This window comes from Sinohyriopsis cumingii, chromosome 16, assembly GCF_028554795.1.
Source record: "Sinohyriopsis cumingii isolate HCF-2022 chromosome 16, ASM2855479v2, whole genome shotgun sequence".
In the NCBI taxonomy this organism is placed as follows: Eukaryota; Metazoa; Mollusca; class Bivalvia; order Unionida; family Unionidae; genus Sinohyriopsis; species Sinohyriopsis cumingii.
This window is the reverse complement of record NC_142976.1, coordinates 42,588,497-42,604,263: the sequence shown is the minus strand read 5'-3', so window position 1 is coordinate 42,604,263 and position 15,767 is coordinate 42,588,497. Positions and strand designations below refer to the sequence as shown.

The 15,767-nt window shown below is 37.6% G+C and overlaps 1 protein-coding gene across 1 annotated transcript in view; it reads right to left on the bottom strand.

Moving 5' to 3' along the window:
- The window catches only part of LOC149780312 (N-acetylglucosamine-1-phosphodiester alpha-N-acetylglucosaminidase-like), a 42,657-nt gene that overhangs the window by 18,951 nt on the left and 7,939 nt on the right, over nt 1–15,767 (bottom strand). Inside the window, exons 3-5 of the mRNA XM_089937154.1 lie at nt 14,945–15,038; nt 11,944–12,186; nt 8,467–8,595 (exon numbers count right to left, since the gene is read on the bottom strand). Of these exons, the coding sequence (XP_089793280.1) occupies nt 8,467–8,595; nt 11,944–12,186; nt 14,945–15,038 (466 nt within the window). The remainder of the gene's footprint in view (nt 1–8,466; nt 8,596–11,943; nt 12,187–14,944; nt 15,039–15,767) is intronic.

Genomic DNA, 15,767 nt, shown 5'->3' with positions numbered 1-15,767 from the left:
CTCAGCTAGGAGAGATAAGAGAGCAACTAGTCTTGAATTAAGATTTATCCTACCATGTACTTATGTACTATGATGCCCAGTATGCTGTCATTGCCACTGGAGATCAATCTGAAGCAGGTGAAGAAGAAGTTGGCTGTCTTACTGAAGACCCATGGACAGAGGTTGAGTCATTTTTACTGCCACTATATCCCATTCTAGGTTTGGGATTTCCACATTAAAAGCATCCAAACACCAGCAGGTGGGGAACAACACTAGTACCTGGATTTCTGTGGGAAGAAAGCATTTGGAATTCCAAATATTTATGACAAATGGATGGCAATCTCCTAAGTCTTGAGGAACTGAGATAGTAAATAGAAGATTGGTAAGCCATTTTCATCTTCTACATCCAGTGATGTCCTGGCAGAGTATGCCTGTCTATGTCAGTGTGGCAGGGTATCTGGCAGGAGACAAGACAAGATTCTAAAGAGCTCTTCAAATGCTGCCCTGAAACTAACCTTGGTCCTTTCCACATAAAACAAATGCTATTTAGATTTCTATTGGCAGGTTTATCCTCACCTGGTAATCATTCCACATTCACATACATCATGCCCAAAGAATAGCAGACCAAGAAGTAAAACATAAAATCCAAGCAAAGAACAAGCTGAGCTTGCCAAAAAAAAAAGAAATGTCAGTCCAGGTAAAAATAGATTCAGAAGAAAAATGGTATAGTCAGGGAAAACAAAACAAATATTATAGAGATGTAAATTAAGAAGTAAAGCCACATATACTTAAAGTAACAAGGTCAATAAAGCTTTACTGTGTAACTTTTATTTCTCAGTTATGTAAGATTTGACATCACATGGCTATAATTTCTTAAGAAAGCACATTTTGAAGTAAATTATGTTTCTCCAAGAATACTTACCCAATCACATTACATTAGGAATATCAGCCTGCTACCTCGTGAATCCAGCCCAACTTAAAGACAAAAATCATCTTATCCTGTTTATTTCAAGTAGACAAAGGGCAATAACTGCCTATTACCTCCCTTGATACCACCAGGTGTCGCCAGTTTTTATTTGAGGAAGATACTAATGAGGATGCTTGTATGGCAAGTGGTTGGGATGGCTTTTAAATAATGTAAATGGGTAAATGTTCTCGAAGAAACATAATTTACTTAAAAATTTGCTTTTTCCTTTTGAATACATTCCTCAATCACATTACATTAGGAGAATGAGTAAGAGGAGGAGATGATGCTGAGGATCCAACCTCTGCCTTGGATATCCTTCTGGGGATGAACAGCTGGATTCCTCATGTGAAAGATGACCCATTCTCCTAATTACACAAGCAACTCTGGACCTGGAACTCTTATCTATGGCTGACAAGATGAAGTTGAGATCTTAACTACAAAGGTTTTTCACTGGCAAATCCAGCAAAGCTAACAGGCTGTGTTGATTGATCTATTTGGGTCTGGCGGCTGTCTTTGCTGCCATCAGCCCTACCAGATTCTAAGTTTGCCTCTGCGATGTTAAATCTATGAGGTAAAAATTCGAGAAGGTTGACTCTGCAAGCCAGCCAACAGCTTCTATAAATTCTTGGATCAAAACGTTATGTTTGAACATAAGGCTTGCAGAGATGGTTCTAATCACATGAGCTCTAATCTTCATGAGGCATCTCTGATTTTAAGAGATCTCAGAGTACGAAGAGTGCATTACCCACTTCAGCCATTACCCCGATGTCTTGTTTTCCAGTCTTCCCCAGGAGGAAGGGGTGCTTTGTGCATGCCACGTAGTTGAGAGCATGGATATGATCTTGCACGGCTGCTGCTGTCAACTTGTCGATGGAAGAGAGGGAGCAAATGATGACTCTTTGGTTACTGGTTTTTGGCTAAAAAGGACTACTGAACCATCTGATCTGAACTCAAGATACTTTGGGTTGACCAAAAGGCATGTTGCTCACTTACCCTGCATGTGGAAGCTAAAGTAAACAGGAAACACGTCTTGTATGAGAGAAAGTTGAGTGAAGTGTGGACTATAGGCGTTCAAACTTGCTTGAGTTGAACCATGGTAGAACCCAAGACAAGTTCCATCTTTGGGAAACAGAATTATGGATTTTGGTTGATGGCTGAGAGATTGGAAAGGTGTTTATCATGCCCAATGTCATAACAGTCAGAATGTGTCCAATATCATAGATCAGCAGTCTCTGATATTGATCAGGGCCAATTGTTTCTCCTCCAAGAGCCAGAGAAAAGTTAGCCAGTTGAGGGAGTGAGGCACTCAAAGGGATGTGATGGATCTGACACGATTCCCTAAACACATGCCACTTGACGTCTCTTGGATAGTGTGTCAGCCAAGGCATTGAGTCTGCTGGGAATGTGTCTGATTTGTATATTTATATGGAGACTGTCACACCATCATACAAAATGCCAAATTAGAACACACAGGTTGGGTGATTTGGTGCCCCAGTTTTAGAGATAGGTCACCAGCAAAGAGCTGTCAGACCTAATGAGGACCGTTTTTGCCTCAGAGTCAATCTTTTCGGAAGCTAAAGGTGTTGATGACAGCCTTCACTTCCAGGATTTTGAAGTGTAGAGACCATTTCCCTGGCCCCCACATGCCACTGATGGTAGTGAAAGTCGACAACTGTGTGCACTAGCATAGGTACAATCTATTTATTTCTGCTTGGGGCTTCTCCAGTGGGATTCCCATGGTCAGCTAACCTGGGTTGCACCACCGATGCAGGAATGATCGAATGTTGGGTGTCATAATGACTGCTTACAATGTCTGCATAAAAAAGAGGCAGAGCAGGATTAACCAAGGAGTTGCAAAAACTCTCTTGCTCAAATCCATGTCCTGTTGGAAACTCACTCGACGAGTTTGATGATAATGATTATGTGAACAGAAGGAAGTTGTATCAGATTCCAGTTGGTTAAAAATTCCATGTCCAGATGGACAAAATTTTGGGATGGAAGTAAGTCTGACTTTCCCAATTCACTAGAAAGCCTGGATGATCTAAATGAGAGAGGAGATTGTTCCTACCTTGGGGCTGAACAGAACTTACCATAAGTTTCTGGAGGATGACGTCCAGGTATTACTGCTGTCATTGTAGATGACGTCAATTGGAACAGGGTGATGATGTAATCCATAATCTTTGTAGAAGCCCAATGGCTGATGTTGGGGCCAAATGGAGAATTCTGAATTGATAAACTGTGTTGCAGTAAGCAAAATGGAGAAAATGTTCATGATATGGGTGGAAAGGGATGTGAAAATGTGTTGGTAAGATTGAGACTAACGGCATACTTGTCCCATTGAATGGAGAGGCGGATTGAACTTGGTGTCACCATCTTTAATATTCGAGCACAATGAACTTGGTGAGGCACCTCAAGCCTTTCACCATTACCATCTTATAGTTTTAATTTCACCTATTTGGTTTTGATATCGCTGGTTGATATGAGACTTTTAATAATTTTTAAAAGATTGTATATATAACATTTTGCATGGTGCTAAATAGCCTAACAGTGCTGGTGCACCGTTAAAATAATATCAATCAATCAATCAAGCACCTCAAGCCAATGATGGGTCTCAACTTGCTGTTTGCTTTCCAATAAAGAAACAGCCTTGAATAAATCCCAGAGGATTGTGGACTTTGCACAAGCTCCACCGCCTGTTTTTTAAAAAAAATGAGCAACAATAACTTCTGTTGTAGAAAGGCATTCTCCTGATCTGAGGGTGCGTTCGTGAAGAGGAAAAGAAGAGAGGGGAGGGTTTTGCTGATGAATGAACCCAAAGCCCCTCTGAATGACCTGGATCACCCCCTCCCCATTCTGAGGAAAGAGAGATTCAGTAAGCTCAAAATCTGGTTTCTTACTCCCTATGTATGACTTCTTCCTATGGATCAATAATAGTGCAAATGTGCCTGAGAAGATCCCCTGTCCTGAGGCTGCTTAACATCTCTTCACACTGGTGGGGGTTGATTGGTTCCACTTACCCATTTGTGTTCAGCAGAGAGGTGGAGGGTCAGCTCCTGAGCTGTCTGCTTCCAAACTTCCTCTAGTCTTCCTCCAAAGAAATGGTAACCCAAACAGGGTTGTCCAGAAAAGGTGGGTATGACAAGGTTTGAGTGATGTGGATTAAAGACATGTTGTAACATGGAATGATGAGCAGCCCTTGCTGTCATCTCCCAAGTGTGGCTATTGCTGGGTGTCTCTGTTGAGTTTAAAAGTACCAAGGAGGCCAAATCCAAAGTTAAAGAATGTGCAATGATATCCCGAACCAGCTCTGATGTTGCATGGAGCACATTTTTCTGCTTTATAAAACAGATGAGTGGACTATATTCTGCTATATTCTTCTCAAGTGCCGGGAGATCAGTACTGAAGGTGTATGTCACCTTAAATCTATCATACTGGGGAAGAAACCAGAAGAATGGCATATCTTCCTCCTTGCTGAGATCTACTGATTCTTTAGAGTAGTGGTATGGGCTAGAAGCCATTCTGAAGAAGCCAACAGCTTGAAAGCTAATGTTCAGTCTGTTCCATGGTCAGATTTGAGCAAAATTTTAAAGACGGTGGATTTTAAAGTTTTGCTGCACTCACTCTGTGTTGAGGCCCAATCAGGGTCTACTTGCAGCTCTTGAGAAGACATACCAGGTGGCATGAAAACTCAACTCCATCCCTATGAAAATGTAAATAGCTCTTGTGGACAAGCAGTGAACATGGAAGTCCAGCACTGCTGGGACTGCCAGCTGGTTTGTGCAGCAAGTGGTTGGACTGGAAGCTGGTGGTACAGAAGACGGTCCGGCTATCACCAGTTCTGGCCACTCCAAGGGCCTGGCTGGAAAGACAGATTTCTCACTGAAATCTCCGTCACAGAAAAAGCATGTTGCCGATGGAACGGTTAGACACACAGATCCCTGTAAATCACAGCTGGCTTGATGATTCAGAGAAAGGTCCCCATGTTGGAACAGCCAGCCAGTGTCGTTTTATTATGCACTGGATCCAATGGATCTGGTACAAACTCCATGTACCCTGACTTAAAGGCCTGGACACCATGCTCGGACATGCAAGGTGACTTACTCTCTCTGGGATGCCTAAAATTGGGAAACACCCATATAGATTCAGAAATGCAAGCAACAAACTAGTTGGCTGGACTGTCTTCTCAAAAGGTCTCCTGTGCTAGACAGTCAGTGACAGCTGTATGGTCGATGACAGATGGCTGGCTGGATAGTCAGTGCAATTGATCCATCATGATCCTCATGTGCCCTGACTTACGAACCCAAAGGCCATGCTCGGACATTTGAGAGGACTTATGCCCACTGGGCTGCCTAAAATTGGGGAAATGTCCCCCAATGAGTCAGAATCACACAAAAACAAATCACTGGTTGTCATCCTTGACTTATTCTATCTTTCCTGAACTTTAATGTCAGATGGACTATTGCTCTGAACATGCATTTCATGCATTTAGTAAACATATCTCCTGAAACAACACAAGAAGAGAAAACAAAGCATAGATTAGCAAATCAGCATGTGACTAACTAGCTAATACGTTAGCCCAGATTTCTTCTGACCACGTATTACAAATGCTGCATATCACAGAAGTTGTATACTTTGTATAAACAAAACAAGAGTCATCGTAGACTTCCATGCGCTGAAGTTGCATAGATGGCATTTAAATTACATTCTGTTGAAATGAAACAGGAACAGAAAGCACAGTAAAAATGAGTAATTCATCAGGTTACTAACTGACTAATATAAATATATTCCCAATTACTAATGAAGAAAATAAAAAAATCAGTGTCATATTCGAAACTGCCTTGAACTTATGCATTTCAAGTATTTAGTTGACTGTTCAACTGAAATTACACAAAAAGGAAAAAACAAAGCATAAATTAACAATGCAGCATGTTTATAACTCACTTAAACTAACTCCTTTACAAATGAAGCCAGTGTAAAAAGTCAAAATCATGCTAACTTGTAATTAGCTTGTAATTACCTTGCAGAGGTCAATGACAGTGTGGTGTGTTGAGGTCTTGAAAGGACAAAGTCCCTAAAGGTAACAAAATCATTCAAATCTGGCAGAAATTATATAAAGAAAGTATGAAACCTGCAGCAAAATGATTAATCCACACAATACATCCAAGACGAACATTGTACAACTCAATTAGAACACAAAAATGGCTTGGATAATCAGAGGATAAACTGTACAATGTGATCAGTAAAGCTAAAAACTGGTGATGCCAAGGGGACGATATGGACAACAGTTATTGCCATTTGTCTATTTGAAACAGATCAGAAAAGACAATTTTTGTCTTTTAGTAGGGCTGGATTTGTGTGGGTGCAGGCTAATAATCCTAATGTAATGTGACTAGGGAACTATTCAAAGGAGAAAGAAGATGGGGTACAAGTCAGAATGGGCTGAATCCAGGTTTCCTGTCATACAAGCATTTGATAAACAGTCTGCTGGAATTGCTGGTAGATAACAAGCAACAAAATGAAAGCACCTTAGACCTGGCTGATGTACTGTATAAAAACAAATTGGATCAATCCTTTTCAGTCTGGCTTGTGCTTATATAAAATATGGTACAGTATATCATACTATTTTTTAGTTATTAAATTTCTGTTACTCAAGTGATTGGTTCATATTCTTGATGTAAATCTTGTTCAGTTAGATGAATATGCTATCAAACTTTAAAAACTTTACTGAAAAAAAGATTCTGGCAAACTCATTTTCCTTGATAATCTCAGAAAATTAAATGCATATAAACATTTATGTTTACACTTATGTTTTACAGTCTTTACTGTTAAACATGTTTTGGCAAAGTCATTTCCTTGAGAAAAATGATGGGCCGCTCCAGTTGCCTAGTGGTTAGAGCATCTGCCCTGGAAGTGGAAGGTCGTGGGTTTGATCCCTGGCTAAGTCATACAAAAGATTTACAAAAATGGTACCAACAGCTGCCTTGCTAGACGCTCAGCATTAAGAGGTTAGAGTTAGGACTGGTCAGCCTGGTGTCAGGATAATGTGACTGGGTAGGATATCATGCTACATGTCTGTGGCATGATGCCCCAGTGCTAGACATCACTATAAACTGCTACAATGCAGACATCATAGCGATATGACTGAAAAACTGTTAAAGCTACCTTAAAAATCATAATCAAACACACACACACACACACACACTTGAGAAAATTGTAACAATTAAATGCTAACAAACATTTTGTGACTGGCATTATGAGTGAATCATCATGTATCAGACTGACATTAACTATAGTAACTTATCATATATCAAACTGACATTATTTAACAAGAGTGACTTATCACATATCAGACTGACATTATTTGGCAAGAGTGACATACCACACTGGACTGAAAAGAGTGGCTTAACACAAAATCAACTGACATTATTCAACAAGACTGACTTACCATGTATCAGACTGACATTATTCAACAAGAGTGACTTGACGTGTATCAAACTGATGTTATTTAACAAGAGTGACTTACCATGTATCAAACTGACATTATTTAACGAGAGTAGCTTACATATTTTAATGAGTAACTTACAATATATCAGACTGACATTATTTAACAAGAGTGACTTGCCATATATCAGTCTGACATTATTCAACAAGAGTGACCTCATATGTATCAGACTGACATTATTCAACAAGAGTGACTTGACATATATCAGACTGACATTACTCAACAAGTGACCTGGCATGTATCAGTCTGACATTATTCAAGAAGAGTGACGTGACATGTATCAGACACATTATTCAACAAGAGTGACTTGACATTATCAGACTGACATTATTCAACAAGAGCAACTTGACATGTATCAGACTGACATTATTCAACAAGAATGACCTGATATGTATCAGACTGACATTATTCAACAAGAGTGGCCTGGCATGTATCAGTCTGATATTATTCAAGAAGAGTGACCTGACATGCATCAGACTGACTTTATTCAGCAAGAGCAACCTGACATGTATCAGACACATTATTCAACAAGAGTGACTTGTCATGTATCAGTCCGACATTCAACAAGAGTGACCTGACATGTATCAGACACATTATTCAATAAGCATGACTTGTCATGTATCAGACTGATATTATTCAACAAGAGTGACTTGATATGTCTCAGTCAATCATTATTCAACAAAAGTGACCTGACATGTATCAGTCTGACATTATTCAACAAGAGTGACTTGATGTATATCAGTCTGACATTATTCAATAAAACTGACTGCACATGTATCAGATTGACATTATTTAACAAGAGTGACTTGCCATATATTTTAATGAGAATAACTTGCAATATATCAGACTGACATTATTCAACAAGAGTGACTTGACATGTATCAAACTGACATTATTTAATGAGAGTAGCTAACCATGTATTTCAATGAGAATAACTTAAACTATATCAGACTGACATTATTCAACAAGAGTGACTTGCCATATATCAGAAAGACATTATTCAACAAGAGTAACTTACCATGTATCAGACGGGTAATTAACTAGAGTATCATTGATAATGTACGTTGCTGATCCACCTCCATCCAGGTTTATAGCATTTACCACCCCATAGTCCTTAAGAATTTTGGCAGCAGAATAAAGAGTAGCTCTAAAAGGAACAAAGAGAGAAGAAAATGAGATGACTTTTGAACTAGATGCATTATCTACTGCAAATCTAGATAAATAGAAACTAAACTTTGCCTGTAAAACTGAGATTTTCATGGCAATGCACAAAATCCTAAATAGTATCTCATAAATAGTATCTCATACTGTTATTGAATTTTGGGCCAATATCAGAAAACTACCTGCCCAGTGAAATTTTGGACTTGGCCTGCCTTGCTACACATGGAATTTTTCCAGCACTGCACTTGTTAAATAAGAAAAGAATGGACTTGACACAACTGTATTTGATTATTGCACTTGACTTCATATTTAAAATTATTTGTAATACTCATAACTGCTAAATAAACACATGTGCATTGTACACAAAATTCTAATAAAAAATCACTGTGATACCATTACTGTTGTCAATGCTGCAATCATTGCTATCAGGAAAAAAGTGAAACCTATGTTTATCCATGCTTAAGCAGATAAATTGAAGAAAACAATAAAAACAAAAAAAACCCTGAAAAATGGATACCAGCTACTGCTTGGGACATGGTAATGTTGGTTACACATACAGTACAGTTCATCCACTTTATAAATCTCAGAGCAAACTGCATTAAAGGTGAGAAAGCTTTATACTGACAGCTGTTCCACAGGACTATCCTTACAGTAGTTTTTGTTCCAAAAATAGAAAGTGTGAAACCCAAGGTCCCTTCCAGATCAAAAAGTGGGCTCACACCATATCAAAAAAGGGCTCATTTGCCCCCCCCCCCATCAAAACTAACCCAACAACAAAAGAGTCACAAATAGAGGTGAAATCTCAAGCCTGCGTCATGCATCAAGATGTATTACAATACACAACCCATAATGTGTACCATCAGCAATACGTGTATCAACCTGAAGCTCTTGTCATCTTTATAAGGACCATCAATGGCATGATGGGGCCATTAAAAGGACCATTAATAGTGCAATGAGGCCATTAAAAGGACCATTAATGGTGCAATGAGGCCATTAAAAGGACCATCAATGGCATGATGGGGCCATTAAAAGGACCATTAATGGTGCAATGAGGCCATTAAAAGGACCATTAATGGTGCAATGGGACCATTATAAGGAACACCAATGGTTCAATGGGACCATTATAAGGACTGCCAATGGTGTGATGGGGTCATTATAAGGACCGTTGATGGTGCAGTTGGGCCATTTCAGATGTATTGATGTACTCGTCATATTTCCAGTATGCAGACTGCAAGCAAAACTAGACTGTCAATATTTTGCTTTTTACTTACAGAATTGAGTGCCATGATTGCTGAACATTAAAATAACTTGTCTAGAATAAGTATCATTTTGTATCGAGTCTTTACATCTTGTATTAATATATGTAATAAACATATCAATAGAGCAGAATTTCTGATACATATGCTGCATTGATTAATCATTTCATCCTACTGCACAATTATACAAACTTTTTTTGTTTATGCAAGGAAATAAAAACACATTTAATTGTTAGCATCTACTGCAATGTACCAGGAATGTAGTTTGAGTCAGCAATCATCTAACTATACTGATGAGGCTACACTGCTGTGAAAAGAGATGCAGAAGAGGTTTTACTTCAGTTTCATCTTGTCTTCTTATCTTTTCCACTGATGTGCTTTTGATTAATGCCAAAGCCAATCATCCAATTAAACTGTCTGATAATTCTTTGGCAATAAGTGCACTCTATTCAGGAAGCCATCTTTATGTAGTAAGTCTAAAATCAGATATAGTGATCTTTTATCTTCATTTGCTACATTATTTATTTCATTTGGCACACATGCTTTTATGATCAGATGCCCTCCTTGTACAGCACAGAATCCTCCCTTTCACTCATGACATTTTCATCTATTCTTAATAATTTACTGGTTCAGCCAAACATTACAACATATTTTAATAACAAACAGAGGTTATGGATCTGGACAATCTTGGTCATCTAGATGCCTGTATTGTAATCATTTACAAATAATGCATTTTTATGACTAAGACTATGATATTCCGTTATTTCTGAGACAGAATGAGACGCATGTGGTTCAATGATCAAATGTCAATCAAGTATCTATTTAACACATAATATAATGAAGTGAAATGGTTAAAAGGCAGGTTCAAGATGGTCACTGTGGCAGTCAAACTAGCCATCAGATCAGCACCATTTTTATACAGGACCAACTGGACATCATATGAAATCTTTGGGTGAAAACCCAATATCAATATAACGTTCTGTTCAGAAGGAGTAGCAATACCAAGATTTTCAAGATAACGGTCATGGTGGCCATGCTGGACACCAGATAGGCTGTGTGTGAAAACCCAATGCTGATATGACAGGTATAGTGACCGCATGATTTTCAGGAAGGCCATATTAGACATCAGATTGGAAACCCACACAGGACCAACTAGACATCAAAAGAAGTCTTCTGTTGAAAACCCCATAAGAATATAACTTTTAATTATTGGAAAAGTCAAGATAAGATTTTCAAGATGGCCACCACGGTAGTCATAGTGGATGGCAGATCTTCATCACTGTTAATTAGGAGTATGTGTGTGTGTTGGATTCTTCTGAATACATCCAAATGCATCTGCTTCTGATAGATTTTTGTTTAGCTTGATGCCTAGTTTTATAAAGGATGCTATTTTGGATTGGCTATTTTGTTCACACATGTGCAGAAAAGTTGAAATTTTTGTCCTGGACCATTTTTAATGAAACTTCTCCAACCCTTTGCATAGGTTCACCTGTCTGTGTGCAGTTCAGATCAGTCTGCTTTAGATCTCAAGCCAAATAGTCTAAAATCCAGACCCAAACTACAGTTCTGGCAACTGGTAAGTTTTGGCCTAAAAAAAAATTTTCTTCATAAAAATTACATTTTGCCCACTATATCTTGTAATGCGAGTAAAAAACTCTACATTTCTGCAATGCCACCCATCTGGTGTATCGTACATGATATTGTGGGTACAGAGCATGGAAGTAGGGTACAATCTCATGATGCATAAATGTAGCATGCAGGGTTACTGAATTAAAAACAAACATTTCCCGAGATTTTTTATGCAAATTTTCAGGAATTCCAACCTTAATTTACAGCCAGGCATATAGTTCTGAAATCTCACCAAAATTTGTCAAGCAGCTCACAAACACAAATAATGATCTTAAATACTGTAATAGGGAACAGCAGTTTTAATAAGGGATCACTGTAATATCAGCCACTTTATGCCAAAGAAAACTGAGCAAAATCTGGCCTTCAGGTGGAACTTAACAACACTGGGAAAAAAAATAATAATTCAGTGATTTCTCTCGTTGCATTTTTTCAGCATATTAAATACCAACCCAAGTTTAAAAGTTTTTCCATCCACCTGAGCAATGATTAAACGCCCGGCGCTGTCATGGCCAACAATGGTACGGGCTGATAAAACAGAGGCAAAGTTCTCCAAGGTTCCTGTTTCCTCAGTCTCAGAGCATTCAATTTTTAAACTCTCATCAATGTAGACTTCTCCATCTCGGAGTATCCATATAACTCCACCCACCAGCTGGAGAAAATCCTGAGCCACCAGGTCAATCTCTGATAGGTACCTGTGAAAGACATACAAATGTTGAGATTTTATGCAAAATTAAAATTACATTTAAAATTAAGTGAAATATTTGTCATAAAATTCTCACAATATTATGATTTTGTGAAAAATCAAAAAGTTAAATTATCTTGACACTGTAAATTTAATTTAAAGCAAATTTCACCATAAATCAGGCTTTATTCTAAAACTAAATCCTTCTGCAGTATTATTCACTTATCTCCCTCCCCCTCACAATTACATGTGACTCTACTGGCAGTAAAATAAAAATATCATATCAAAATTTGTCTACTAAGCATATTGTTTAAAGCTGCATCTACCTTACTACTTTTGAAAAGTAAAACATTCTTCTTCTCATTATTATTATTATTTTAAGTAAAAAAATTAAGATATCTGTGCATTATATCCCCACATTACAGAAACCTGTGAGGACTGGAAATCTTATACAGGTGAAATAATGTGTGGCTGAGTAATCAGCTTAAGGTTAACCTGTGTACACAGTAAACTGCTTATCGATTACCTTTCTGTTGTAATCTTTAGAGCTTAAGGCTGACTATGAGATGTTTTACAAGGGTATTATAAGTCAAAAAGGGATCTAAGCTGGTAATGGCTTTCAAGTCCTTATAAAAAAATTGGCTGACTTTTGGCAGGGGTGAGATAAAAATGAGATATCAATCAAATATTTATTTCAGCAGAAACACTGGAGTTGGTATTTTGATTTTTTTAAAATCGTTTGTTATTGCATTGTTAAAGATGTTTTTCAAGGAATATTTTATGGCAGATGATATATGTTATAGTTCAACTTGGGTCAAAATATCAAAACATAAGCTTTGTTAGAATGATAAGAAAAAAATAAAATAAAAACCTCTGGCTAATGTCCAACTCAGAAACTTTCTAGTCAAAATAACCTTAGACTGGAGGAGTAAACAAGAGCAATCAGCAAACTTACACACACATCCATAGGAAATCTGTAGTGTGAACTTTCTTGCGTGGTTGTTTCATCATTGTCACATTCTAATAATACAAAGACATTCTCCACTCTTTGCAAAATAAACTGATTCAAGGAGAAATCTATGAAGAGCCAGCTAAGTGTTACACATAATAATCACAATTAATGTCATCAGTGGTCACCAGCCTGTAATCCTGTGAAGGACACCAAAATGCTTCTAGCTTCTATTAAAAAAAAATCTTTACACTGAATACACCTCTTTCATTTCACTTAAAGTCTCTTAGACTGGCTCATATTAAAAGACTTAAGTCTTTGGCTCATATTAAAAGACTTAAGTCTCTTAGACTGGCTCATATTAAAAGACTTAAGTCTCATAGACTGGCTCATATTAATAAATTACAATCGCTCAAAGAAAGTGTATTACCTTTTTGTCTCAGACTCATAAATGACCTGCCGGTATTAACCATTATGACCCTCAGACTCCAAGAAACAGAAAGTTAGCATGAAGTGGAGAATTTAATTTGGAACAAATCTTATGTTTCAGTTTTCTCCATGCATAATGAGCAACCCCAGCTATGAGCTCATGACTCAAAATAAACCATAAAATTTTCATTATAACTTTCCAGACTTTGGTGTCAAAGGCCAAATGACACTTAAATTTTGAAATCTACTGAGAACTTTGAGACTGCTCTGTAAAATGAATTTTTTGGTTGCTGGTTCGGTGTTTTACAGACCAGAATAATAAAAAGGATTTAATGCCAAGGCAAGTGGAGAAAATTGTGTTGTCCAAGGACATCCCCAACTTGGACCGATCAGATGATACAATTTGAACCTGCACCGCTTTGGTCACAAATCCAGCATGCTAACCATGAGCCACCAGGCTTCAGCCTCCATGAATCACTTCTTATGACATATAAGAGAGTACATAGTTTATTCTGCATACCCAAACCCATGGAGGCTTCGAAAAATTGGAATACTGTTCTAAATATATAGCAGATTTAAAGAAGAAAACAAAGTTAGGGGTTGCAAATATTATGCATGATTTGTTCATTCATTTGGTTGATTTTTTGTGCAATTACTGATAAATAAGTGTAAATTAACAATCATGCAACCTAAAATACATGTCCTCCCTCATTATAAAATTCTCAAACTCAGATGCAAACAAAACTGTGATGTTTGGTTCACCTTTGACCAAACAGACATCAGGATTTTGAGCAGAGTCCAAGTTTCAGAGTAAGGATATGATATAATCTTTGGGTCAGGTTTTGAACTTCGGCTTTCAGCACTAAAACTAAGATCTGGATCCATGCAGTATGTTAGGAGTAATCAGCAGAGCAAACATAAACCCTGATCTGTTGGTACATTATGTGATGTCAGCTTAGGGTCTATGCTGCGTGCAGTTAGATTCCCCTTGTAAGTGACTACATACAGTACATATATAATAATCTGTTGATATAACCAATTTGTATGAGTATCTGCCACAACAACTGCATCCATCAAGTTTCATGACTGCACATGCAAGTTTCTGGCAAACCGAGCTAAATGAAAAACCTAAAAATAGCCAATGATGCATAAAAAATAGGTCACTATAAGCTACTATACTAGTGGTGACAAGTACCCCAAGACAAATGAACCTCGCAACTTTTACAACTGTACAAGCAAAAGTGTACAAAAAATGGTAAATGCAATAGATTACTCCTGGCATATATACCTATGAGGATAACAACTCTTAAAAAAGGCATTAGTGATGAGAAGAAATTTGATAATACAACATTAGATGGAGGCATCAACAGAAGTAAAACAACAAATATACCCAAAGAAAAGGTATCCGTCTGCTGTTATTCCAAAATGAGCATTCTGCACTCCTTCTGAATCATGAACAAGTCGACCATTACTAACGATATTACCTGTGGAGAAAATAGAAATATGTGAATGTTGATTTTTGACATGTTAACTGCATACAAGGTTCAATGACAAAAGCAAGGGATAAAAGAATGTAAAGGAAAAGCAAGTGTATGATGCTTCTGTATGTGATGTTTTGGACAGGGTTCAAGCTAGTTGAAGTTTTAGGGTGAATTTTTGCTTTAGGTCAGCAAATAATTTCCTAAAAAGTGTGTGTGTGTGTGTGTGTGTGTGTGTAGGGAGAAAATGTGCTTTGGGTCAGCAAATAATTTCCTAAAAGATGTGTGCATGTTAATTGTTTATAACTAACTGGATAAATAAATATTCAGTATGTTGGGCTTGAATATTCAATTGTTTATCATGTCAGTGTAGTTTTTTTTTACATAACAAGCAATGCCTAAATCCCATATCATCCTGAATATGCCATATACAGTTATTCTGATTAAATTCTTTTTTAAAAACAAATTTTTGGTTTTTCACTGTCCAAATTTATAGAAACCTCTGTGGCTCTGTCCAGATGAGGTGAAGACAAAACACCTAACCAATGTGTTAGATATATCTCGACAGTTTAAATTAATTTTTTTTATATAAATTCCCACTATAACTGAAAATGCAGGAAGCTGCACTCCCGAATTATAAACCACTCCTGTGGCCTACGAGGCTAAAGCATCCACCTTAGATGCAGGAGTTTGTGGGTTCAATATCCGGCCAAGTTATACCAAAGACTTCTAAAA